Genomic DNA, 25,635 nt, shown 5'->3' with positions numbered 1-25,635 from the left:
TGAGATTAAATACGCATGTAATTGTGCAAGTGCCTACCAACACAGCAGAGTTCCCAGTCAGTTCCCTTCTCCTTTATGTCAACAACATTGAGGTGTCACTTTCAGAAGGTCGAGGAAGGAGGAGCGACATCCTTTGGGCCTCTTTACCAGAGGCCTGGGCAGAGAGAAGTTAAGCAATTTCCCAGGAGAGACAGGAAGCAGAGCCCAGAGACCACAGCTTTCCCACTGCCGGCACACAGCAAGGGGGGGGGGGGGCAGAGTCTACAGCTCCCCTGTTGTTGCCAATGTCCAGACTTGCGTGAGGTTCCAACCCTGGCCCTAGGGGCTGACCCCTGGCTGCCTCCTCTTTCTGACTTCTTAGGGGAAAAAATAAAATAAAATAAAATAAAACACAGCCCCCAGGGCAGGAAGCATCCATCAGGGAGCTGTCCAGCTGAGGCCGGGAGGGGCAGAGGTCAGGCGGGGGGTGACCTCAAGGACTCTGTAGGGACTCGGATCCGGCTAGGCTCCAGCTTGAGAGGCTGGAATTTTTCCCACCCCTGAGACTTTGCCTGCATCAACCCAGGCAGGCGCCCTGGATGCCGCCAGCCCAACCCTGTCCCCCCCCCAGCCCCTCACCCCGAGCTCCTTCCTCTCTGGACAAGGTTTCCCCAGCTACGCATGGATGTGCCAAGGTGGCAACATCAGGACCCAGAACCTCTTCAGCCGCTGCGATGGATAAAGTAGTGGTGTCCGGCTCAGAGCGGTCAAGCAAGCGCTGGCCTCTGAACCACACCGTGTAGCAATTACATAGTAGTGTCTGGCCCTCTGTGCTTCTGTCGATGTTCGCTGTTTTCCCTCGGAGTTGGACCCCAGCCCTGGTGGCCTTGGGTGTGTGCAAAGAGTGCTTGGCCCCGGGCCCTGTCTTCCCTCTCCTACACTTGGGACTCAGCCCTTCCTAGTGTTAAATAGAAACCTCTTTATTCTAAGTGTCTACCGTTTCTTAAAATCTTGGACTGGGGCCAGACCTTGAGGTTGGGGGAGAAAAGGCGGGGCTGAGATATTTCTGTAAGAGCCTTCCAGAAGGCTCCCCGCCAGCCATGTTGGGCCATGGGGGAAGGGAGGGTGCTAGGAATGACTCCGGCAGCCTAGGGGGAAACTAACTCTTCCGTGGTTCCGGCCTCAGTTTCCCTTCCGGAGGGGATGCTACTGGCTGGGTGGGATATCTAGGGGACCTGCCACCCCAGAGCTCTGTGGCTCAGGGAGGGAGTCATGTGGAAGGGAGGAGGGTGCCTCAGCAGCAACCCGGGGCGCCCCAGGAACCTCAGCGCTCTGCTCGGCTTCTAACTGGCGTCGATGGAGGACGAGGCCACAGGGGCAGACAAGCCAGACTGGGCCTAGCCAGCCGGGACACAGGGAGGCGTCCCCAAAACAGGGGGAGGCCGAGGCAGAAAGATGAACGGGGCACAGGGATGTCGGCAAAAAAGGCCCGATCTCGAGGGGGTGGCAGGGCACCACCTTCAGATAGCTCCAGGTCCCGAGCCACCGCCAGGATCTCCTGACGGGCAGCGGGGTTGCGAAGACCTCGGATGTCCAGGAGGGCCGCCACATGCTTCCGCCTGGTGGGAAAGGAACACAGAAGTACTTGAGAGTCCTGAGACCCAGACTGGTACCCAGCCCATCAGTCCGCACCCGCCCCCCTCCCCCCCCCCCCCCCCCGCCCGCCCGCACCCCCGCTTGAACTCTCGAACTCTGTCACATTTCCTTGTGTCATCTTGTCCCAATCTCTTACAGACATTCCCAAAATTTCCATGTAGAATCTTCCGGAATGCTCACCTGCAAGCCCAGTAATAGAATCTTTTTGTTCAACGTCTCTAATCCTCATTAATTTAGCTTTCAGTCTTCACCCTAATTCCCCACAGCGGTCTCCTTTTTAATAGAATTTTTATAGCAACGGAGACTGAAGCAAGAATCTCACATCTGCACTCGGGAGGCAGAGGCAGGCGGATCGCTGTGAGTTCGAGGCCAGCCTGGTCTACAAAGAGAGTCCAGGACAGCCAGGGCTACACAGAGAGACCCTGTCTCAAAAAACAACAAAACAAAACAAACAATCAAACAAACAAAAGAACCTCACACCTAGGAGGTTCTAGGCAGGGGCCCTACCACTGAGCCACGCCCCCAGCCCCTCACTGGGGGATTCCAGGTAGGGGCTCTACCACTGAGCCACGCCCCCAGCCCCTCACTGGGGGATTCTAGGCAGGGGCTCTACCACTGAGCCACGCCCCCAGCCCCTCACTGGGGGATTCTAGGCAGGGGCTCTACCACTGAGCCACACCCCTAGCCCCTCACTGGAGGATTCTAGGCAGGGGCTCTACCACTGAGCCACACCCCTAGCCCCTCACTGGGGGATTCTAGGCAGGGGCCCTACCACTGAGCCATGCCCCCAGCCCCTCACTGGGGGATTCTAGGCAGGGGCTCTACCACGGAGCCACGCCCCAGCCCCATACTGGGGAATTTAGGCAGGTGTTTTACTGCTGAACTATACGTCTAGCTACCCGCTCCCCCTTTTTTATTTTAGGTTTTATGTTCAGACAGTGTCTCACTAAATTGCCCGGGCTTGGCATTGGCTTCTGATTTTCTTGTCTCAGTCTCCTTTACACATGTGATTTGTCTCCAGATGCACTTGCCCTTGCTGGACACCTCAGCGAACACCTTAGTTTCCTGGTCACTTTCCTCCCGGTGGCTTCATTTGTCCTCACCCAGCCTAAGACCGTCACCCCATCATTAAATCCTAGCCCTCTATCTCTGCAGGCCAGGCTTGGAAGCTTCCCACCACTGACCCCCGCCCCCCCAAACCTCACCTCACTGTCTCTTCATATGCATCATCCTGGAGCTTTCGCCCTCCAGAATACTCACCTGTCACTCCTGACACTGCCCCCAAACGGGGCACCTCGTGCTGGAAGCCCACTAACTCTAGAAGCCTTCATCCTAGATCCAGGCTTCTAGAAACTTCACTTCCCTGATTCCAAATAAACCTCCCAACCTGGTGTGACCGGTTCACACCCCTCATCTCATTCCTGAGGCAGGAGGATTGCCACACATTGGAAAGCCAACTGGGGCTGCCTCAAAACAAACAAACATCCCAGCTCTCGGGAGGCAGAGGCAGGCGGATCGCTGTGAATTCATCACCAGCCTAGTCAACAGAGTGAGTCCAGGACAGCCAAGGCTACACAAACAAACCCCAGACTAGGGCTGGCTGGCAAGATGTTTCAAGGCACTTGCCACCAAGCTTGAGGGCCCCCCGGATTCAATCCCTCAGACCTACATGGTGGGAGAAATGAACGGGCCCCTTGCAAAATGTCAGTGACTTCCACATGTGCACTGTGGCATGTGTGCTCCTACCTGACACAATAATAGTAATAATAATAACAACAACAACAATAAAGATAAACAATAAAGATGCTAAGCGGGATGGCGCATGACTTTAAGCCCAGTTTAGCATCTTAACATGGGACCATTCAGCTGTGCCTGTTTTTAGCCTTAGATTGAAGCTCTGCTTCAACTTCAGAACACACACACACACACACACACACACACACACACACACACACACACACACACACGATGTTTGGAGCCCTTGAAACCCCATAGACCTCTAGGGCTGAATCCTCTTCCATCACCCCAAGCTGTCAAACCTGGAATTTAGACCCGCTACTTCATTAGACCCGCCTTCTGTCACTCACAGGTGGCCGCGGCCTGTCCTGAGTGTGAAATCGGTCGGCTGGTCCTAGGCTTTCCACATTCTAACTATGTCACTTGAGAAAGATGGTTCCTGCATTCTGCAGGTTATTTCTTTTTCTTTTCCTTTCTTTCTTTTTTTTGGTTTTTTGAGACAGGGTTTCTGTGTGTAGCCTTGGCTGTCCTAGACTCACTTTGTAGACCAGGCTGGCCTTGAACTCACAGCGATCCGCCTGCCTCTGCCTCCCGTGTGCTGTGCTGGGATTACAGGCGTGCGCCACCACTCCTAACTTTTTTTTTTTAAGATTTATTTATTTATTATATATACAGTGTTCTGCCTGCATGTACACCTGCACACCAGAAGAGGGTGTGTATACCTTGTGTGTACTAGGTGAGGGCTCTACCAGGGCTCTACCACTGAGCCCCGCAGTCCCTCACTGGGATATTTTAAGGCACATCCCTATCTGTCATTTAAGCAGTTAAGATTTTGGGGGGGGGAGGGGCGCCGTGAGCCACCAAGTCTGGCTTTTGTTTTATTTTTCCAGACAGGGTTTCTCTGTGTAGCCTTGGCTGTCCTGGAGTTACTTTATAGACCAGGCTGGCCTCGAACTCACAGCGATCCGCCTGCCTCTGTCTTCCCAGTGCTGGGACTAAAGGCCTGCGCCACCACTGCCCGGCTGCAGTTGTTATTGTCAAACTGTACTGGGTAGTAATGAAGTTGTAATTCCCATAATCAGGTCACATGGGGTATTGCCATCCCTGGGCAGCGGACAAGGAGGGTGAGACTCCGGGAAGATCTCAGCAAAGGGAAGTGGCCCACCTAAATTCCGACGTGCCCGCTGCTGTCCCCTGAGTGTGCGCCCACATGCCCGTGTGTGTCCCCCGGGTCCCCGGCGGTTCCCTGCAGGGCCAGCCCTTCCTGCCGCCAGGCGGCCTGCGCCCCCCCCCTCCCCCTTTGCCCCGGGCTTCCTGTGGCCGCTTGTTTGTTTGCGAGCCCTGGTGGCGGTGGCGGTGGTGGCGGCGGCGGCGGCGGCAGGAGGGAAATCGTATTAAGAATGCCCTGGTCCCAGCAGGAAACAGCAGTCAGACACGCTCGCCGCCACCCTGGCTTGGCGCAAGCCAGGAAACGCTGGGACGGATGCCAAGGAGACCCGGGCCTGCCTGCGCGCCTCACCTGATGTCTGGGTAGTCGCGCACGAGCACGCCGACCTCCACCTGGATGCTTGGGGTATCCTCCAACTGCAGGATCTCGGCCAAATGTGGCACCACCTGGTCGAGCCATGAAGCCTGGGACTCCTGTGGGGACAAGGGCTTCTGCGTCACCCAATGCACCCGCCACCCCAGTTCCGCTGAGCCCTGCTCCTGCCTAGGGCTCTCTACTCTTTCCCATGTGTAAAGGGCTCAGAAAGCTGAGCGGTGAGGGGTTAGCTATAGCCCTTGCTTATATGATTGAGAACCCGTTATATAATCTATTCTGAGTTTACGCAGATAATCCAGTCTTGGGTAACAGGATTTAAAACCTGCGGGCTGGCAACCCAGGGGCGGTGGTGGCGAGCGCCTTTAATTCCAGCACTGGGGAGGAGGCAGACGCAGGCAGATCTCTGTGAGTTCAAGGCCAGCCTGGTCTACAGAGTGAGTTTCAGGACAGCCAGGCGCTACACAGAGAAACCCTGTCTCAAAACAAACAAACAAACAAACAAAATGTAATCTATTCCATCCATATTCGGTGACATATACCAATAATCCCAGCATTGGGAGTTGGAAGCAGGGGTGACTGGTGTTCAGCCATCTTGAGCCACAAGGAGTTTGAGGCCAGTCTCAGCTGCACAGAGACCTGGTCTCTAGAAACCCAAACCAAAAACCAAACATATAGACAAAACCTAATAAACACAAATGCCAGATCTAGGTAGCCAGAGGCTATGGCAAGAAACAAGGGGTCGGGCGCGTACACTTGGTAAACTGAGGCCTTGGGTCGGTCAATTCCTCACGGGGGAGGGGAATGTAAGATAGAGCTATTCCAAGTAGGGGCTGAGGGCCACCATGTGTGAGGAAGGCACTGGGTCCTGTCCTGGGCACTGCCACCAAAAGAAAAAAGTGCAAAGTGTCACCATGCAGAAAACCATGGCTAACAAGGCTGGGAGGACCTCCCTGTGCACTGTCCTAGGGCTGCCTGCAAATCCACAGCAGTTATCTTGAAAATGTTTCAATAAATGGAGGGGGGAAAAAAATCCCAAGGACACAGGTGATGAATCCCGCTAGGAGCAGCTGGGGAGTTCACGCTCTGCCCTGACAACTGGGAAAAGATTTGGGACTTCAATTTCTTGGATTTGGCGATCTTGGATTCGGAGATTCTTTGTTTTAATTTTTTGGATGCAAGGTCTCACTCCCTAGCCTTGGCTGGCCTGGAACTCAACATGTAGACCAGGCTGGCCTCTGAATCATGATCTTCCTGCCTCATCCTTCTCAGTGCTGTGACTGCAGGATTACCATACCTAGGGTATTTTTTTTTTCTCTTTAAAAATAGTCAAACCAGGCCAAGGCTAACACGGAGAAACCCTGTCTCAAACAAAACAAACAAACAAACAAACAAACAAACAAACAAAAAAACACCACCAAACCATCCAGGCAGCGGTGGCCCATGCCTTTAATCCCAGCAGAGGCAGGCGGATCGCTGTGAGTTCGAGGTCAGTCTGGTCTGGTCCAGGACAGCCAAGGCTACACAGAAACACCCTGCCTCCAAAAACAAAAAAACAAGCAAAAACACCAAACAAAAACAAAAACTATTATTTTAAATGTATGATTCTTCTCTCTGTGTGGATGCACGGAGCCCCAGAAGCCAGTGTTGGTTAAGTTACAGCCGGCAATGAGCTGCCATGTGGGGGTGGGGTGCGCGGGGAGTTTTCCCGCAAGAGCAGCGAAGGCTCTCAACCCTGGTGGCAGGTGTGCACCATCACACGCAGTTTCAATTGCTGGCCTCACTCCAAAAGCCTTCCCTGTCCAGCCAGCCAAACCAAGCGCCCCCCTCCCCTGTCCCCTGTCCCATCCTGCAGCCCTTACCCCCCCCCATCCACCTGCCACCCGCCCCCCCACCCGCCCCCTGCCCAGCCCCGCACTCACCAGACGCCGAAACAGCCGCTGCAGCTGCGCCGCGTCCTCACGGAGCCTCCCGGCCACGCGACTGCGAGTCCTCGCAGATCGGCAACGCAGGCGCCCACGGAGCAGTGGCCGCACGTACTCAACCAGCGCCCGCCGGTGCAGCTCAGCCACCAGCACCTGGGCACAGTGGGAGGCCAGGATGAGGTCCCTACCGCTCCCATCCAGCAGGCTCACGGGGGGGGGGGTGGCGGCGCGCGCGGGGGGGGGGGGAGACCCCGTTCCACGCTCTGTCCACCCAGACGGGACACTCCTGACCGACCCCCCCCCCCCGCCACCATGTGAACCTTCATTTCCTCACATACTGCCCAGTTCCTCTACAGCCAGACCTTTTACAGGTCCCCTCATCCTTAATCAGATCGGACATACACCACTCTCCCCAAAACGTGCCCCACCCAAGGCTTAGCCCAGGCTTTCCCAAAGTCTTCCTTGCAGAGGGCCCCAGCCTGGCCCCGCTCTTGCAGGCTCCAGACGAGGAGCCACCTACCTGGTCCCAGAAAAACCGACACCCCACTTCGTAGGCTCTCCCTCCCCTCCCCCAGGAGGAGAGCATTGGGGGGCATCTCCGTCCCTGCCCACCGCACCTGGTAAGGCTCGTCCTGCATCCTGCGCAGGGCCAGGGCCTGTGCGCCGAGCGTGCCCACGACTCCATCCAGAGCCTCGGAGCTGTTCAGCCACTTTCTTCGCATCAGCTTGTTGAAGTGCGGCTGGGTAGGACAGTGCGGAGGGGAGGATGTCAGCCTCGCCCCTCTACCCTCCCACGCCTCTCTTAGGAGAACTTTTTTCCCCCCTCCCTTTTGATTGCGGGCGGCGGTACAGGCTGGCCTTGAATTCTTAATCTCTGGGCCTCTGCCTGCAAATCCTGGGATTTCAGGAGTGCACCACCAGGATGGGCTGGGGGCACTTTATGTAAAGGCGTGGTGGGGCACGCCTTTAAGCCCAGCACTCTGTGGGGTGGGGTGGGGGGTGTGCAAAGGCAAGTGGATCTCTGTGAGTTCGAAGCCAGCCTGGTCTACAAAGCGAGTTCCAGCTCAGCCAGGGCTACACAGACAAACTCTGTCTTGAAGAAAAACAAAAAAACAAAAAACAAAGCAAAACAAAAACAAAAAAGGCTTCCTGAAGGAGGAAATCCACTGGTTTAGGGGACTGGGAGGATCTTAGGGACGTGAATTGAAGAGGAGGGTTAAAACTCCCCCAAAGGTGCAGAATTCAGACAGCCGTGAGCTTGTGAGAACCAGGGCAGAGATCAGTGAGTTGTGTTCCGGTCTCAGTGCAAAATGAAAACTGGAGACCCATAGCCGGGCGTGGTGGCGCACGCCTTTAATCCAGCACTCGGGAGGCGGAGGCAGGCGGGTCGCTGTGAGTTCGAGGCCAGCCTGGTCTACACAGTGAGTTCCAGACATAGCGATACCTTATTTAAAAAGAGCAAAAGCTGGGCATCCTCCTGCGAAAACGACTAGGACTTTCAGAGCTTTCTTCATCATCTTCATCGTTGCCATCATAGTTTTGGGTTTCTCTGTGTAGCCTTGGCTGTCCTAGAACTCTCTGTGTAGACCAGGCTGGCCTCAAACTCAGAGATCCACCTGCGTCTGCCTCCCGAGCACTGGGGTTAAAGGTGTGCATCACCAATCCAGCTTCTTCATCATCATCATCATCATCTTCTTTTTTGTTTGTTTGTTTGTTTGTTTGTTTTTGTGACAGGGTCTCTCTGTGTAGCCCTGACTATCCTGGACTCACTTTGTAGACCAGGCTGGCCTTGAACTCACAGCGATCTGCCTGCCTCTACTTCCCAAGTGCTGGGATTAAAGGTGTGGCGCCACCACTCCCTGGCTTCATCGTCATTTTTAATTCAGTTGCTCCAGCACTGAGGTTTATCCTAATCCTTTTTTGTTTTCAGAATCTCACCTACCTCGGGCTAACCACCAACTCCTATGTAGCAGAGGTGATCTTGGGTTTCTGATTTTCCTGCCTCCACTTCCTGAGGGCTAGGATCATAGGCAGATAACACCATAGCCAATTTCTATGTATTTTTTTTGGGGGGGGGGGCGTTCTCTGTAGCCTTGGGTGTCCTGGACTCACTTTCTAGACCAGGCTGGCCTCGAACCCACAGCGATCCGGCTGTCTGTGCCTCCTGAGTGCTGGGCATTAAGGACATGTGCCGCCACGCCAGGCTATATGTTTTATGTTGAGCCAGGGTCTCATTGTGCAGCCCAGGCTAGTCTCCATCTTAGGACCCTCCTGCTCCAGCGTCTCAAGTCTCCAAACTCTGGAGATGAGCTCACTGGGACTTTGAAGAAAGTGACAACACAGAATTAGGCCAAGCCTGGCCTTCAGTAAGTGCGTTCCGGGAGCTCTGCGACCCAAAAGCCCAGGCTGGTGCATGGTGGAGACTGAAGGGATAAGGCTGGCCCTACAAGCAGGGCTGGAGCAAACAGGCCTCTCGGGGTGTGAGGAGGGTCAGCTTTCCCTTGGCAACACAAGGGGCCCATGCAGGTAATAAATAGGGGAGACAGAGGGTCAAGTTCCCACCCTGACTGGCATATGCCACAATTTATGCACACATACACACACCACACCACACCACACAAATACACACAACATGCAAATATGTACACACAACATGCAAATACGTACACACATTCATACACACTACACACAAATAAATATGCACACATACATACATAATAAACATATATACAAACAACACATACATACACACATGTACACACACACATAAACACATATACACACATACATATAGACATAAACATACACACATATACACATACACATACACACACACTCACACACACACACACAGCCACCAGTACTGGAGCACAGCTCTGCAAATGTACAGGCTGAGTACTCACGTGGGCTGCCTGACTCCCTTTCTGCCGTTCCTCCTCCGTGATCCCATGCCAGTCTTATCTCCCAAACGCTCTCCTTCCCTTCCTCCCTTATCTACCAGCTTTCTCAGACCTTCCTGTGCCTCTAATCTTGTATCTCAAAATATACAATGTAAGTAAGGATGAAGGCCACAGACTTCTCTGGGCTGGAGTCCTGGCTTTGGGAAGGGTGAGGCTCTCCAGGGCTACATAGAGAGACCCTGTCCCTGACCCCACCTCAAGCCCATGAATCCAAAAATGGAATCAGGCCTTACATGGGGGTGCACTCCTTTATTCTCCTCCCTGAGGAAGCAGAGGCAGGTAAATACCTGAATTCCAAGGCAGCCTGAACAACATAGTGAGACAGGGATTCAGTGAGAAAGAGTTGGAGATGTAGCTCAGTGGTAGAGCCCCTGCCTAGAATCCCCCAGTGAGGGGCTGGGGGCGTAGCTCAGTGGTAGAGCCCCTGCCTAGAATCCCCCAGTGAGGGGCTGGGGGTGTGGCTCAGTGGTAGAGCCCCTGCCTAGAATCCCCCAGTGAGGAGCTGGGGCGTGGCTCAGTGGTAGAGCCCCTGCCTAGAATCCCCCAGTGAGGGGCTGGGGGCGTGGCTCAGTGGTAGAGCCCCTGCCTAGAATCCCCCAGTGAGGAGCTGGGGGTGTGGCTCAGTGGTAGAGCCCCTGCCTAGAATCCCCCAGTGAGGAGCTGGGGGTGTGGCTCAGTGGTAGAGCCCCTGCCTAGAATCCCCCAGTGAGGGGCTGGGGTGTGGCTCCGTGGTAGAGCCCCTGCCTAGAATCCCCCAGTGAGGGGCTGGGGGTGTGGCTCAGTGGTAGAGCCCCTGCCTAGAATCCCCCAGTGAGGGGCTGGGGCGTGGCTCAGTGGTAGAGCCCCTGCCTAGAATCCCCCAGTGAGGGGCTGGGGGCGTGGCTCAGTGGTAGAGCCCCTGCCTAGAATCCCCCAGTGAGGGGCTGGGGGCCTGGCTCAGTGGTAGAGCCCCTGCCTAGAATCCCCCAGTGAGGGGCTGGGGGTGTGGCTCAGTGGTAGAGCCCCTGCCTAGAATCCCCCAGTGAGGGGCTGGGGCGTGGCTCAGTGGTAGAGCCCCTGCCTAGAATCCCCCAGTGAGGGGCTGGGGGCCTGGCTCAGTGGTAGAGCCCCTGCCTAGAATCCCCCAGTGAGGGGCTGGGGGCGTGGCTCAGTGGTAGAGCCCCTGCCTAGTGTAGAAAGCCCTGAGCTTGGTCCCCAGCTCCTTAAAGGGGCAGGAAAGCAAAGCTCTGGCATATGCTGCTGCAGTAAGTGTTTTGGGTGAGAAACCAACAGCACTGGCATAGTTCAGGACTCCTCCTCCTTCCTCTTCCTCCCTGAGGGTAAAACTACCTATACTGGACATGTTGACTCTGAACTCCTAGGCTCAAGGGATCCTCCTGCCTCAGCCTTCCTAGACAAGTCACTATCTGTCTTGGTTATTTATTTATTTATTTATTTATTTATTTATTATTTTCGAGACAGGGTAGCTGCCTCTGTAGCTCTGGCTGACCTGGACATAGCCTGGCCTTCCGAAGGCTATGGTTAAACACGTGCTCTGCCAGCCAGGCATGCAGCCAAGGTACTAGGTTTTTTTTGTTTGTTTGTTTTATTTTATTTTATATTTTTTTTCGAAACAGGATTTCTCTGTGGGTAGCCCTGGCTGTCCTGGACTCACTCTGTAGACCAGGTTGGCCTTGAACCCATAGCGATCCACCAGCCGCCGCCTCCCGAGTGCTGGGATTAAAGGCGTGCGCACCACGCCCGGCTCTAGGTGCTGTGTTTTAAGTGTGATAATCGGGAGAATTTCTTCCTAAGACCGAGATGTTTGAGTTAAGGTTTGAAAGGTGGGAGGCATGGGAGGCACAGGGCTATCGGAGAGAAAGCACCCAAGCAGAGGAAACTGAGAGGTCTGGGACCCGGGGGGGGGGGGGGGGGGGCAGGAAAGCGTTAAGGAGCAGGCGTTCTGGTGCAGGGAAGTGGGGACTCAGAAGCATGAGGATTTGAGGTTTCAACAGAGCCAACTAGTGGGCCTGGGGGCCATGCAAGGCTTCTGGCTCTTTCTGCCAGGGTTCTGAGAGTCTAGGCTGAATTCTGGCATGCTGAGTCTGGTTGTACCATCCACTGAATGGCTTCTGCCTCCCTGGCGTCCACACAGCATCTTCCCCATCCCACTACCTCACCTCCTCACAGTATTCCTTGTTGTTGTTGTTTTTGTTTTTTGTTTTTTTTTTGAGACAGGGTCTCTCTGTGTAGCCCTGGCTGTCCTGGACTCACTTTGTAGACCAGGCTGGCCTCGAACTCACAGCGCTCCGCCTCCCTCTGCCTCCCGAGTGCTGGGATTAAAGGCGTGCGCCACCACTGCTCAGCTTGCTCACAATATTTCAAGAGGCTCTGGGGAATAAGGAGGCCTGAATTTGTGGGACCTTGGCGGGGAACACACTACGTAAGCCGGCTCACACGGGGCAGCTCTGTCCACCCGACTCAGCCACGTCTTCCCGCCTCTTCCTTCCTATACACCCCCCACCTCTCCCGTCTCAATCAGTTCCAATAGGGGGCCATCAACCCCAACCCTCCCCGCTTCCCCGAACACTGAATCACGGGTTAGAAGGAACTGCGGGGTGTGGGAGGTGTTGCCAACACGCCTCCCCGCCCCCCTATCCTGTCTCCCCCTCCCCCCCCTCAGCACACAGCCCCACCCTGGTCCCCTGATTCACCACTCACCTGTAGTTCCTGGAACAACAGTTCCGAGAGGACGCGATGGCAGAGTCGGGTCACACGGTCCAGAGCGATGGCCGAAGCTTCTCGGGCCGGTTCACTTTCAGGGGGCCCCACCCTGGCCAGGCGCTCAGCCAGAGACCTGCGAGGATCCACCGGGAGGGTCAGAGGCAAGGCCTGCCAGCCCCCCACCCCCCCCACCCCCCCCCCCACCCCCCCCCCCCCCCCCCCGGCAAAGGCCCCTGCTGGGATCGGCTGGGATCCCAGTCACTGACAAAGCTGAGGCAAGGGGATGGACACACAGTTCAAGGCCAACCTGGGCTACAGAGTGACTTAGACTAGCTTCAGTGGGGCTGGAGGCATGGCTCAGCGGTTAAGAACACTGTCTGCTCTTCCAGAGGACCTGGGTTCAATTCCCAGCCACCAAATGGCAGCTCACAACTGTCTGTAATCCTAATTCCAATGGCTCTGACCCCCCTCACGCTAAAATAAAATTAAATAAATTATTTAAAAAAAAAAAAAAAAGAATGAAGCTGTAGCCAGGCAGTGGTGGCACACGGGCCTTTAATCCCAGCGATCCACCTGCCTCTGCCTCCTGAGTGCTGGGATTACAGGCGTGCGCCACCACACCTGGCCCCTGTTCCAAATATTAAATGCAATTTAAAGCAAGCTAATAGAAAAGAAAAACAATATAAACATAATATAACATATATATGTGCAGGTTATATATACATATATAATAATACATGTGTGTATATTATATGTACATATGTTTATATATGGCATATATACACAGGAATATATATACATTTGCAATCACATGTTGGAGGCCACAGGTGAATATCAGGTGTCTTCTTCAATTGCTTAAAAAATTTTTTTATGAAAGCTGAACTTGGTGATGCTGCCTTTAATCCCAGCACTCAGGACGCAGAGGCAGGCGGATCTCTGTGAGTTTAAGGCCAGCCTGGTCTACAAAGACAGACCAGGCACCCAGGGCTACACAGAGGAACCCTGTCTCAAAAAAAACAAAATAAAAAAATTTGAAACAAAAATTTTTTTTTTCTTTTGTGAATGGATGTTTTGTCTGCATGTATATCCCTGCCCACCTTTCTGTCTGGCGCCTCTGGAGGCCAGAAGAGGGCGTCAGATCCCTCGGCGCTGGAACTGCAGACAGTCGTGAGCCTGGGTGGGTGGGTGCTGGGAATCGAACCTTGGTCCCTTGGCAGAACAGCCAGTGTTCTTTTAACCACTGAGCGGTCTCTCCAGACCCCACCTTACGTTTTAAGACAAGAGCCTCTGGGCTCTGATGCCCCACCCTAGCGCCGCAACGTCTGGCTTTCGCAATGGCTGCTGGACTTCCGTGCTCGGCTCTTCATGAGCGATTTCATTAGTCATTTATTGAGTATAGCCTCTGTATGTCTACAACCCTAATGCATCAATAGCCTCCGTAAATGCCTCAGTGCCTAAGCCGGTACAGGCACTGGCATTACCCGCACCGTCCCCCAGATCCGATGTCCCTAAAGTCCCATGTGTGGTCCCTCCTCGCCGGACTCCCGAACCCCCTGCACCAAGCTCAATGGTGCCCACCCAGAAACAGTTCAGCTGGTACCCAAGACTCACACACACGGTCCGCATGGGTGTTCTCACCTCAGGGGGGGCCCACAGTTGACCAGCGAGATCGTCCTGCTGATGTAGGTGTCAGACGGTAGCTCTCGGATCCCTGGGTTATCGTGGAATCGCTCCACTCGCTGCTGAAAGCTGACAGGAGACGGGGCAATGGGCACTGAGCCTGTCAATCAAAACAGATCCTGCTCCCCAGCATCTCTGACCATCTTATTTGCAGTCACCCACCCCAAGTGCTAGAGAATAAAGCCAAAGACTGTTAGGCAACCCCTCTAGGACTAAGCCACGCCCCCAGCCCCTCACTGGGGGATCCTAGGCAGGGGCTCTACCACTGAGCCACACCCCAGCCCTCACTGGGGGATTCTAGGCAGGGGCTCTACCACTGAGCCACGCCCCCAGCCCCTCACTGGGGGATTCTAGGCAGGGGCTCTACCACTGAGCCACGCCCCCAGCCCCTCACTGGGGGATCCTAGGCAGGGGCTCTACCACTGAGCCACACCCCAGCCCCTCACTGTGGGATTCTAGGCAGGGGCTCTACCACTGAGCCACGCCCCCAGCCCCTCACTGGGGGATGCTAGGCAGGGGCTCTACCACTGAGCCACGCCCCCGGCCCCTCACTGAGGGATTTTATGCAAATGTCCCACTGCTGAGCCACGCCTCCAGGATTCTTATTGCCTTTCTTTTCTTTCTTCTCCTTAAAGATTCATCTTATTTTTAATTATGCATACGCATGTGTCTCTGTGCCCATGGGTGCCAGTGCCTGGTGAGACCATAGACATCGGATGCCCCTGGAGCTGGAGTTACAGACAGTTGTGAGCTACCTCACGTGGGTACTGGGATTGAATTCAAGCCGTCTGGCACACGCTCTTAACAGCCTTTCATCCCGACCGTCTCAGTGGGAACCAGAAACCAATGCCTAGCTCCCTCAGACCCAACGTCTCCCCATTGCCCGTTACCTCTGCAGGAACTCTGCCAGCCCTCCCAGACAGCAGTGCGCCATCCTCTCCCCGAACTCCTGACTGATGTGGGGTGCTCTCTCTGTGTGCTCTTCCAGCAGCTGTGTAGACCAGGAGGAGAAAAAGAAACACATTGTGGGGTTCGGGGCGCCTTCCTCCCCTCACATGGCATCAGGGAATTCCCTTCCCCCACCTACCTCACAAACATCCTGCGCCAGGTTGCTGGGCCGGTAGTCGATGCCGCCCCACTGTTCCTCGTCTTCCTGCAGCACGCGGAGAAGGGCTGCTCGGGTCTGGGCCTGCAACAGGGGGTTGAACCAGCAGAAGTCAGGGGCAGCCCGGGACCTTGCTCTCCCCTCCACCCACCCTCACCTCGATGCCTCACCATAAAGTTCTGGGCTCAACCCACACACTCCAAGGTCAACAGGACGCTTGGGAACAGAAGCCGGCCAGAAATCCCAGCCTCCGTCTTCCTGGTCTGGAGTCTAGGACTTCATGCTAAAACCCTAACACTTGGGAGACATTTCTGAGTTTGAGACCAACCTGTTGTATAGATTGAGTTCCAGGACAGCCAGGGCTACACAGAGAAACCCTGCCTTAACAACAACAACAGCAACAAGCCAAAAGTTAAAGGATAAATGTGTGGTTCAGTAGTAGAGCCCCTGCCTAGAATCTCCCAGTGAGGGGCTGGGGGCGTGGCTCAGTGGTAGAGCCCCTGCCTAGAATCCCCCAGTGAGGGGCTGGGGCGTGGCTCAGTGGTAGAGCCCCTGCCTAGAATCCCCCAGTGAGGGGCTGGGGGCATGGCTCAGTGGTAGAGCCCCTGCCTAGAATCCCCCAGTGAGGGGCTGGGGGCGTGGCTCAGTGGTAGAGCCCCTGCCTAGAATCCCCCAGTGAGGGGCTGGGGGCGTGGCTCAGTGATAGAGCCCCTGCCTAGAATCCCCCAGTGAGGGGCTGGGGGCGTGGCTCAGTGGTAGAGCCCCTGCCTAGAATCCCCCAGTGAGGGGCTGGGGGTGTGGCTCAGTGGTAGAGCCCCTGCCTAGAATCCCCCAGTGAGTGGCAGGGGGCGTGGCTCAGCGGTAGAGCCCCTGCCTAGAATCCCCCAGTGAGGGGCTGGGGGCGTGGCTCAGCGGTAGAGCCCCTGCCTAGAATCCCCCAGTGAGGGGCTGGGGGCGTGGCTCAGTGGTAGAGCCTTTGCAAAATGCCCCTGTTCCATCCCAACACTATATGGGTTGAATGGCACAAATCGAACTCTAGTGGTTTGCACATCTGATTCTCTGGTTCAGTGGAGAGTCTGCAGTTCAACACGTGAGAGTAGCTTGACATGTGTGGTTCCAGCTGACCCATCATTAACTGCTTGTTTTTGTTTTGTTTAAGATAGAATCCTGGGGCTGGAGAGATGGCTCAGTGGTTAAGAGCACTGCCTGCTGTTCCAAAGACCCGGGTTCAATTCCCAGCAACCACCTGGCAATTCACAACTGTCTGTAACTCCAAGATCTGACACCCTCACACACCAATGCACATAAATTAAAATTAAATAAAATATTTTTAAAAAGATAGAATCTTACAGGCCAGGCGCGGTGGCGCACGCCTTTAATTCCAGCACTCTGGAGGCAGAGGCAGGTGGATCGCTGTGAGTTCGAGGACAGCCTGGTCTACAAAGCGAATCCAGGACAGCCAAGGTTACACAGAGAAACCCTGTCTCAAGGAAAAACAAACAAACAAACAAAAAGATAGAATCCCACTGTGTAGACCAGGCTGGCCTGAACTCACAGAGATCTGCCTGATTCTGCTACCCGAGGGCTAGGATTAAAGTTGCGTGCCTGCAGCCTTGTCCATTTGTTGCTTTCTCTGCTCAGATGTGTGAGTGCGTTGTCAAGATGTGGGCTGCTGTGAACATCCTGGCTTTGCAGTGAGACCCCGGGACCAGCTTTTTCTTGCAACCGGTGTTAAAGTTCTGAACTTATCAAATCTTTGTGTTGGGGGCGTATGCTTGGGAGGTGACATAAAATGTAGAAATGGCCAGGCAAGGTCGTGCGGGCAGTAATCTCAATGCTGGGGCGGCTGAGACAAGAGTCTGTGTAAAAACAATAAAGTTAAGAGTAAAGAGAACTGGGTGGTCATGGCTCACGCCTTTAATGCCAGCCCTCGGGAAGCAGAGGCTGGCGGATCTCTGTTAGTTCAAGGCCAGCCTGGTCTACTAAGCAGGTCCAGGACAGTCAAAGCTACAAGGAAAAACTGTCTCGAAAAGCCAAAAAAAAAAAAAAAAAAAAAAAAAAAAGGGCATGGTGGCTTTGATCCCAGCACTCTGGAGGCAGAGGCAGGTGGATCGCTGTGAGTTCGAGGTCAGCCTGGTCTACATAGGACTGCCAGAGCTACACAGAGAAACCCTGTCTCTTTAAAAAAAAAAAAAGATGTAGAGAGGAGGGAGAAAGAGAGATGAAGGAAGGAAGGAAGGTCTGCCGTGGATTTGGTGTCAATGCCTTTAGACAACTCAGGTCGCCACAGGGAAAGAGACAAAGTGAGTGGGCAGGGAGAGCTCCCTTCCAAGCCCACCGTGACCTCCTTCTTTCTCCAGAGTCCCTTCCCATCCCAAGTGGCCAAGTCCCTAGGTACCTTCACATCGGTGACACACTCATCTTCCAGACCTCGCAGAGTGCCGGCGGACAGGAGGGGGCCCAGCTCCCCGTTCTCCAGGGCAACCAAATCTACCAGGCCCAGGATCTCCCTGGGAGGAAGAAGTGGGGGACAGAGAAGTCCGTGAGAGGTGGGGGCTGGGCTTTGGGCCCTTCCACGTGTGTCCCCACAGCCCTCAGTGTTGGCGACCCTGGGCCACTCCCTTTCCTCCCTCAGGCCAGCCTTTCGCATCCCTCAAAGGAAGTGTTTAGAATTATGTTTCCCTTTGGCTCCGGTACTCTGAGTTAGTTGCCATGATGGATGGTGTCCGGGCAAGATGGAGCTGTCAAATTCAAGCTTGATGAGCTGACGAGGATCAGCTTTGCCTGGCGGAGGGAGACGCCCCCTCTCCCCCAGTCCCCGCCCTTACCCGGCTAACTTAGTCTCACCTGGCCCAGGGGGCGGGGCTTCCCAACCCAGCTCCACACTCGCCCCTTCCAAGGGATCCCAGTGACTCCACCCCCGCCCCTCCCGTTGCCAACCCTCACAAGATTTTTCCCTTGTGGGATCTGCCTGCTCAGAAATGCCATCTTCCTCTGATTCTTGGCCCAGGCCTTATCGCTTCCAAGAGCTTTCCGGGCCAATATCCTGCCTGTACCTGTCATGGATAGTCTGAGACCTCACCGACAGGATTTTTAAAGGCTACTAGCTTTTGACTTCCTAGTCTATTGATGACAGCATTCTGACCTTTTAAAAAACAAAACAAAGTTCGAGGCTAGGCTGGTCTACAAAGCGAGTCCAGGATAGCGAAGGCTACACAGAGAGACCCTGTCTTGAAAAACCAAAAACAACAAAACAAAACAAAAAATTTCCCCCCAAAGAGACTGTGTAGCCCAGGCTAGCCCACTATATAGCCCACGCTCACTTCGAACTCATGATCCTCTTGCTTCTGCCTCTCAGTTGCTTGAGAGTACAAATGTGTGTGACTATGCCGGGGTCACAGTCCCCACTTTGTTCCATTCTCTGATGTGTGACTTGGAGGGGGCTGACCTCTTCCTTCCTCAGGTTATAATGCATAACCTAGCAGAGTTAGCCCGGTATTCCTCCCTCCAAGACCTACACAAGGATAGCCCACGTGGAGACTTAGAGGCTGGAAGACTCTAGAACTGGGTGAATAAAGAAGGGCCCCTATTGAAGAGCCTGAGACTGGTACAATCAACAAAGCCGGTGCAGGGGTGGACGGGACTGAGATAAAGTCAGTAAGGGTCAGCACCATACAGATGGTCCCACATTCCCTAGGGCCTGTCTCCTAAGTCAAGTGTTGTAGTGTACACCTGTGATGCCAGCACGAGGGACGCCCTGAACCCAGAGAGGTGACTCCTCAACTAAGAAACTCCTCAGAGGGCTGGACGGATGGCTCAGTGGTTAAGAGCGCCACCTGCTCTTTAAGAGGTCCTGAGTTCAATTCCCAGCAACCACATGGTGGCTCACAACCATCTATAATGAGATCTGCTGCCCTCTTCTGTAAAGTACTCATATAAAATAAAATAAATTAAAAAAAAAAAAAAGAAACTCCTCAGATCAGTCTGTGGGGGAGCCTCTTGATTGTTAAGTGACCTAGAAGGGCCCCGCCCACTGTGGGTGGTCCCATCCCCTAGGCAGCTGGTCCTGAGCTTTGTAGGCGTTGGCTGGCGAGGCCGTTTAGCCAGGGGCCAGCAGCAACCCTCCGCTGTCAGAGGTCATGCTGTGTGTGCTAGCCAGCGGGCCTTCAAGTCCCTGCCCTGGTTTCCTCCAGTAAGGGGCAGTGAGGACTGTGTGACCTGTCCTGAAATAAACCCTTTCTTCCCCTAAGTTGCTTTTGGTCAGTGTGTTTTGTTTTGTTTTAATCACAAGAAACGGAAAGAAAGAATAAGGGAGGTAGGCAGCGTAGGGTAAGTAGTTCAAGGTCAGCTTTGCAAGGTGTCAGTACAGCAGCCAGTGAAATGTATCCGAGGCTTGGTTATTTGGGGGTGGGGGGGGAGCTGGAGCGATGGCTCAGTGGTTAAGAGCCTTTGCTTTTTTTTTTGTTTTGTGTTTTTTGTTTTTGTTTTTGGCAGAGGTTCCCAGCACCCATAGTGGGCAGCTTCCACCTGGCTGTAACTCCAGCTCTCAGGGGCGATCAAGTGCCTTTTTCTGGTCTCTTCAAGCACTCGCATGCCTGGGCACATACGTATGCACAGAAACACATACATATAAACAAAAATGGGGAAAAGAAAGAAAGAAAGAAAGCTGGGCGTGGCGGTGTTTGCTTTTATACTGGCCCTCAAGCAGCAGAGTCAATCGGATCGTAGTTCAAAGCCAGACATGTCTACACAGCGGGACCCTGTCTCCGAAAACTTCAAGGCAGCTTGAGCTACACGAGACCTTATCCCTAAATCCAATACCTCAAACAAGGTGTCTGGGGCGGGGTGGTGGTGGTGATGATGGTGAAGTGGTAAGGTAAGCGCGGCCGGGGCGCCCCAGGCTCACCTGGGGTACACCTGGTGGTGCCAGTGCAGCAGCGCGTAGCGATCGGCCAGCGGGAGCCTGCGGCGCGCGGCCGCCCCGAGCCACTCGGCCAGCGCCTCGTGGTAGCCGCGCAGGTAGACGGCGCCGGCGCGCAGCCCCGCGGGGTAGGCGGGCGCCAGGCGGCCCCGCACGGCGGCCACGTCCTCCAGCAGCCGCGCGCGCAGCGCCTCCAGCTGCCCGGCCAGCGCCCCGCGCGCGCCCGGCGCCGCCGCCTCCTCCAGCCGCTCCCGCGCCGCGCGCGCCACCGCCTCGGCCCAGCGCGCGCGCAGCTTGCGGGCCGCCCCGGGGCCGCGCCGCGCGTCCGCCGCCTCCTCCTGCAGCAGCACGCGCCCCAGCTGCGCCACCGCGTCCACGCCGGGCCCCGGGGCCGCCAGCGCCTCGCGCACCAGCGCCCAGAGCTCGCGCTGCAGCGCCTCGTACAGCAGCGCCACGTCCCGCGCGCGCCGCCCCGCGCCCGCCTCGACCTCCGCCGGCGCCTCCGCCTCCAGCTCCAGGATGTGCTCGTCCGCCCGCGCCAGCTCGCGCCTCTGGATCAGGCTCAGGATCTCCAGCACTGTAGTGGGGAGAGCGGGTGGGTGGGTGGGTGGGGTAGGGAGATGGGTGTCGGGTAGCGGAGCAGGTCCTCCGTAATCCTCAACATCAAAGGGTGTGTGTGTGTGTGTAGAGAGAGAAAGTGTGCAGGAACCCGAAGTGAGACAGGTCCACTACTAGTTCCTCCCCCAAAAGTGTCAACTCTGGTGACTCTTGCCCTTAACCTCAGCAGTTGCACTCTTCGCCTTCAGAGTGAGAACGTGTCACACACGCACACCAAAACAACAAACAAACAAACAAACAAACACACACAGGTGAGATGATTCAGTGGGCAAAAGTGCATGCTGCCAAGTTTAAGGACCCGAGTTCGATCCCCAGGCCCACATAGTAGAACTGATTCCTGCAGGGTTTCCCTCTGACTCCACACATGTGCTGTGTCTCACAGACACACAGACAAATAGACAGACAGACAGAGACAGAGAGAGGGAGGGAGGAGGGAGGGAGAGAAACAGACAGACAGACAGACAGACAGAAGAAAATGGGAGGGGCTGCCTGCAATCCCAACACGGGGGAGGCAGAGACAGGAGGATCGCTGTGAGTTCGAGGCCAGCCTGGTCTACAGAGTGAGTCTAGGTCAGCCAAGGCTACACAGAGAAACCCTGTCTCAAAAAACCAAAAGCCAAACCAAACCAAACCAAAAGAGTTCAAGGTCTATCTTGGCTGCAGTGCAAGTTTGAGGCCATTCTGGATATACAAATGTCTGTTTTAAAATATAAACTTAAAAAAAAAAAAAAGGAGCTGGAGAGATGGCTCAGAGGTTAAGAGCACCACCTGCTCTTCCAGAGGTCCTGAGTTCAATTCCCAGCAACCACATGGTGGCTCATGACCATCTGTAATGAGATCTGGTGACTTCTTCTGGTGTGCAGGAGCACACATGTAGGCAGAACACTGTATACATAATAAACAAATAAATAAATAAATAAGTCAGCAGTGAGACCCCAGAAGGGAACGAGGTGAGGAAAGGCGTTGGGGCAGTAGAGCTCGGGAGGACTGGGGCCAGGAGCTTTGGGGAGGAGGCCACAGAAGAACAGCAGGTGATGCCGAGTGCATCCTAGCACCGGGAGGCTGAGGCAGGAGGATTGTCGTGAGTACCTGGGCTACGGTTCTGAGCTCCAGCCTAGCCTGAGCTACACTGACAGGATTTCTGATAAGGACGGAAGCAGGAGATGAGAGAGTTAGGGGAAGGGGTTGGGATGCAAAGGAGGGGTGTCGGGTGTGGCTTGTGGGGGTAAGAGAGGGGTGCGCAGAGCCAGGTAAGCAAAGGCTGGAGAATGGCCGCAGGACAGGGGCCAAGGGGCGGGCTGGGCAGGGTGTAAGTAACAGAGCAGAAATGGGGTCTTTGATGTAGGCTGCCTGTGAGGGTAAGGTCACGCTCTACAGTGTGGGGGGCGGGGGGGACTGACTGCAGAAAGGGAGTCAGGAAAGAGAAATCTTAAGTGGAGGCCAAGAGGGAGGAGGGTCCCGTTGGCCAAGAGTTACCCTCAACACCTCCCCCCCCAACCCCCACCCTCCGCTTCCTCCCTGGCAGAGAAGCTATTTCCTGCGCAGCGCTATTTCTGCCCATCCGTTTCCAGAAGGCGGGGGCTCCAGTCACCCCCTCCTCACCTCTCGGCAGTGCCCTCCCAGTCCCCAGGGAGACAGGGCTGAAATAGCCTCTCTCCAGGATGTGGAGGGCATCGGAGGACAGAGGAGGCTGCCGAGAGGTTCCCCCACCCCCACCTCCACACCCCCCCCCCACTCTGAAGCATGAAGTGGGGGGTGGGGCTGAGACTAAGGGGGTGGTGGTTGGCACAGGGCTAGGGAGAATGGAGTTTGGGGGAGACTCAGAGGAAGGCACGGTGAGATGGGGGAACATCTTAGCATCGGAGTAAGCTTAGCATTGGGATTTGTCGATTGAACAAGATGGCGGCAGATGTATAATAATATTGTCCACTGGGGAGGCTGAGACAGAAGGAAACCTAAGTTCAAGGCTAGCCTGGGCTACTTTGTGAGACCCTGTCTCAAAATGAAAACAAAACAAAAAAACAAAAATGAGGCAATAGGGACACTTGTAATCCCAGGGCTCAGAAGGCAGAGGCAGGAGGATCGCCCTTGAGTTGAAGGCTAGCGTCAGTCACACTGTGAGTTCCAAGCCAGCCAGGATGACCCAGGAAGACCTTCTCAAAGCCATACGGGTGCCAGAAGATCACTTGGGTTAAGAGCACTGGCTGCGGGTGGTGGTGGCAGCAGTGGCGCACGCCTTTAATCCCAGCACTCGGGAGGCAGAGGCAAGCGGATCGTTGTGAGTTCAAGGCCAGCCTGGTCTACAAAGTGAGTCCAGGACAGCCGAGGGTAACACAGAGAGACCCTGTCTCGAAAAACCAAAAAAAAAAAAAAAAAAAAAAAAAGCACTGGCTGCTCTTCCAGAAGACTCAGGTTCGGTTCCCAGCACCCACGTGGTGGCTCGCAACCAACGGTAACTTCAGTTCCAGGGGATCCAATGCCCTCTTTTGGCCTCTGGGGGCACTGCACACACGGGGTGCACATGCATATATGCATGTAGGCAAGCCCATAAAATAGGAACAATAAAACCAAAAAAACCCAATTACAAAAGGGTAGAAAACATGGCTTCACTCCCCTGTACTGTAAAAAGAAAGGGCCAGGTGACCCTGGCCCATGCCTTTAATCCCAGTACTCAGCGAGGCAGAGGCAGGCAGATTTCTGTGAGTTTGAGGCCAGCCTAGTCTACAAAGTGAGTCCAGGACAGTCAAGAACCCCTGTGTTGAAAAGAAGAGGAGGAGGAGGAGGAAATCAAGGGTTGGGAAAATGGCTTGATACCAACCCTGGCAAATTGAGTTCGATCCCCGGATCCACACAGTGGAAAGACAGAATTGACTCTTGCAAGTTGTGTGACACACACACACACACACACACACACACACACACACACACACACACAGAGACCGGGGGTGGGGGGGATGAGACAATCCCACTCCAGGGTGGAAGATTGGAATAACAAGTCTACAATTTCAAGGCGCCCAGATTCCCAGCAGCCAGCCAGCGCCGGGAAGAGGCACGGATGTGTTCCCTGCACGCTGTCTGTTGGGCACAGCCCCGGAACCAACTGTCTCTACTGTCCAAGGCACCTAGGAGACCACAGGAAGTAACCCAGGTGCTGTGGGACTTAGGGCCGAGTGGCTGGGGGTGGGTGCTTTTGAAAAGCATCCTGGACGTGACATGGAGGCGAAGGTGAAGGCTGGAGATGACATTCGGAGATGAAGAGGTCAGGATGAGGCTGTTCAGCCTGAGCTAGGGCTGGGGTCGGGGTGGGGCCGGGGGCGGGGCCTGGGAGGGGCGGAGCTCAGGGCCAGGCTGTTTGAGGCTAGGGTAGCGTCTGCTCTGAGTTCAGGACAGTTGGTCATGCTAGCTGGGGTTTCTTTTGTTTCTTCCTTTGCTTATGCGATTTCTTTCTTTCTTTTTTTTTTTCTTTTGGTCATTTCGAGACAGGGTTTCCTCTGTGTAGCCCTGGCTGGCCTGGAACTCACTCCGTAGACCAGGCTGGCCTCGAACTCACAGAGATCCGCCTGCCTCTGCCTCTGCTGGGATCTAAGGCGTGCGCCTATTACATTGAATATGTGCGTTTGCTGTGTATTGGGGAATGTGGCCCTTCCCTCCCTCCCCCACCTTCTCTCCTTTCTTTCTCTGTCCTCCCCCACCCCCCACCCCATCCCACCCCATCGCAGGAAAACTCTGTGGACTCCATTTCCTCTTTCTACAACTCATGACACTCAGTAGAAACACGGGGTGGGGGACCCCAGGATTCCCCGACAGCCCCGCTCCGCATCATAAGTCCCCCACTCACCTGACAGTGGTTCCTTCATCTTTGGGGGCTCCGGGACTTTGGGTGGGGGCTCAGGGGCCGCCTCGCCTGCAGGTACCAGTCTCTCCGCCAGGGATGCCCGCCGGGGCTTGGGCCCACGCCCGAGTCTCAGGAAGGCCAGCCTCCGAGCGGCTTCCCCCGTTGACTCCTCATCGCCATGGGTTCGGAACCCCTGTAGCCGGGTCAGGAGGCCGAAGTCTGCTGAGCTCCTCCGTAGGCCCGGTGCCAGCACACGGCCCAAGAAAGAGCGGCTTTGCCCGTCCCCGGGGCTGCCTGCCCTCCGGCCGGAGGTCCAGCCAAGCCGGAAGGGGGCCAGACCGGCCAGTTTCTCCAGTGTGGCCCGGCGGCGGCACGAGGTCCCATTGGGCAGTGTCCCCAGCTCCCCTGCCTCTTCTTCCAGCGTTGGAACATCTTCAAAAGGATTGCGAGAGGACCGCAGAGGTAGAGTTCCTGCCCGGGGTACCTTAGGGTCTCCCACCCCCAGGCTCTTTAGGATTGGCATTTTGACAGGCTGGCACCTGGAATAATAATAATAATAATAATAATAATAATAATAATAATAATAATAATAATAGTAGTAGTAGTAGTAGTAGTAGTAGTAGTAGTAGTAGTAGTAATAATAATAATTAGTAATAATAATAATAATAATAAATAGTAATAATAATAAAAATGATGGTGATGATGGGCCAAAATGGTGTTGGTGACAATGTCCCTATTTACTAAGGACTATGATTTAAAGGTGCCAGGCACAGGTCTCCACATTTAAAAACATTAGAGGCTGTAAACCAGGCATCCTGGAACACCCTTAATTCCAGCATATGGAGCTGAGGCAGGAGAATTGAGAGTTCCAGGCAAGCCAGGAATGCCTAATGACACCGGATCTCAAAACAATGAAGACAGAGCTGGGTGTCCCAGTAAACCTCTGCAATCCCAATACTGGGGAGGTAGAGGCAGG

General features: G+C 54.9%; 1 protein-coding gene and 1 long non-coding RNA gene across 2 annotated transcripts in view; one reads left to right on the top strand and one right to left on the bottom strand.

Moving 5' to 3' along the window:
• The window catches only part of EXOC3L2 (exocyst complex component 3 like 2), a 32,277-nt gene continuing 6,642 nt past the window's right edge, over positions 1 to 25,635 (bottom strand). Inside the window, exons 2-12 of the mRNA XM_084771360.1 lie at positions 24,663 to 25,198; positions 20,192 to 20,783; positions 17,684 to 17,795; positions 15,268 to 15,369; positions 15,071 to 15,171; positions 14,139 to 14,249; positions 12,498 to 12,633; positions 7,455 to 7,577; positions 6,835 to 6,990; positions 4,892 to 5,013; positions 1 to 1,598 (exon numbers count right to left, since the gene is read on the bottom strand). Coding sequence (XP_084627486.1) covers positions 1,304 to 1,598; positions 4,892 to 5,013; positions 6,835 to 6,990; positions 7,455 to 7,577; positions 12,498 to 12,633; positions 14,139 to 14,249; positions 15,071 to 15,171; positions 15,268 to 15,369; positions 17,684 to 17,795; positions 20,192 to 20,783; positions 24,663 to 25,182 — 2,370 coding nt within the window. The 5' untranslated portion in view covers positions 25,183 to 25,198 and the 3' untranslated portion in view covers positions 1 to 1,303. The remainder of the gene's footprint in view (positions 1,599 to 4,891; positions 5,014 to 6,834; positions 6,991 to 7,454; positions 7,578 to 12,497; positions 12,634 to 14,138; positions 14,250 to 15,070; positions 15,172 to 15,267; positions 15,370 to 17,683; positions 17,796 to 20,191; positions 20,784 to 24,662; positions 25,199 to 25,635) is intronic.
• Positions 6,007 to 25,635, top strand: part of LOC311591623 — a 112,286-nt gene continuing 92,657 nt past the window's right edge. Inside the window, exon 1 of the long non-coding RNA XR_014777149.1 lies at positions 6,007 to 6,401. This is a non-coding gene — a long non-coding RNA (uncharacterized lncRNA). The remainder of the gene's footprint in view (positions 6,402 to 25,635) is intronic.

This window comes from Acomys minous, assembly GCF_964271855.1.
Source record: "Acomys minous genome assembly, chromosome: 20".
NCBI classification, from domain to species: Eukaryota; Metazoa; Chordata; class Mammalia; order Rodentia; family Muridae; genus Acomys; species Acomys minous.
The sequence above is the reverse complement of the archived record's forward strand: the minus strand, read 5'-3'. Positions and strand labels throughout refer to the sequence as shown.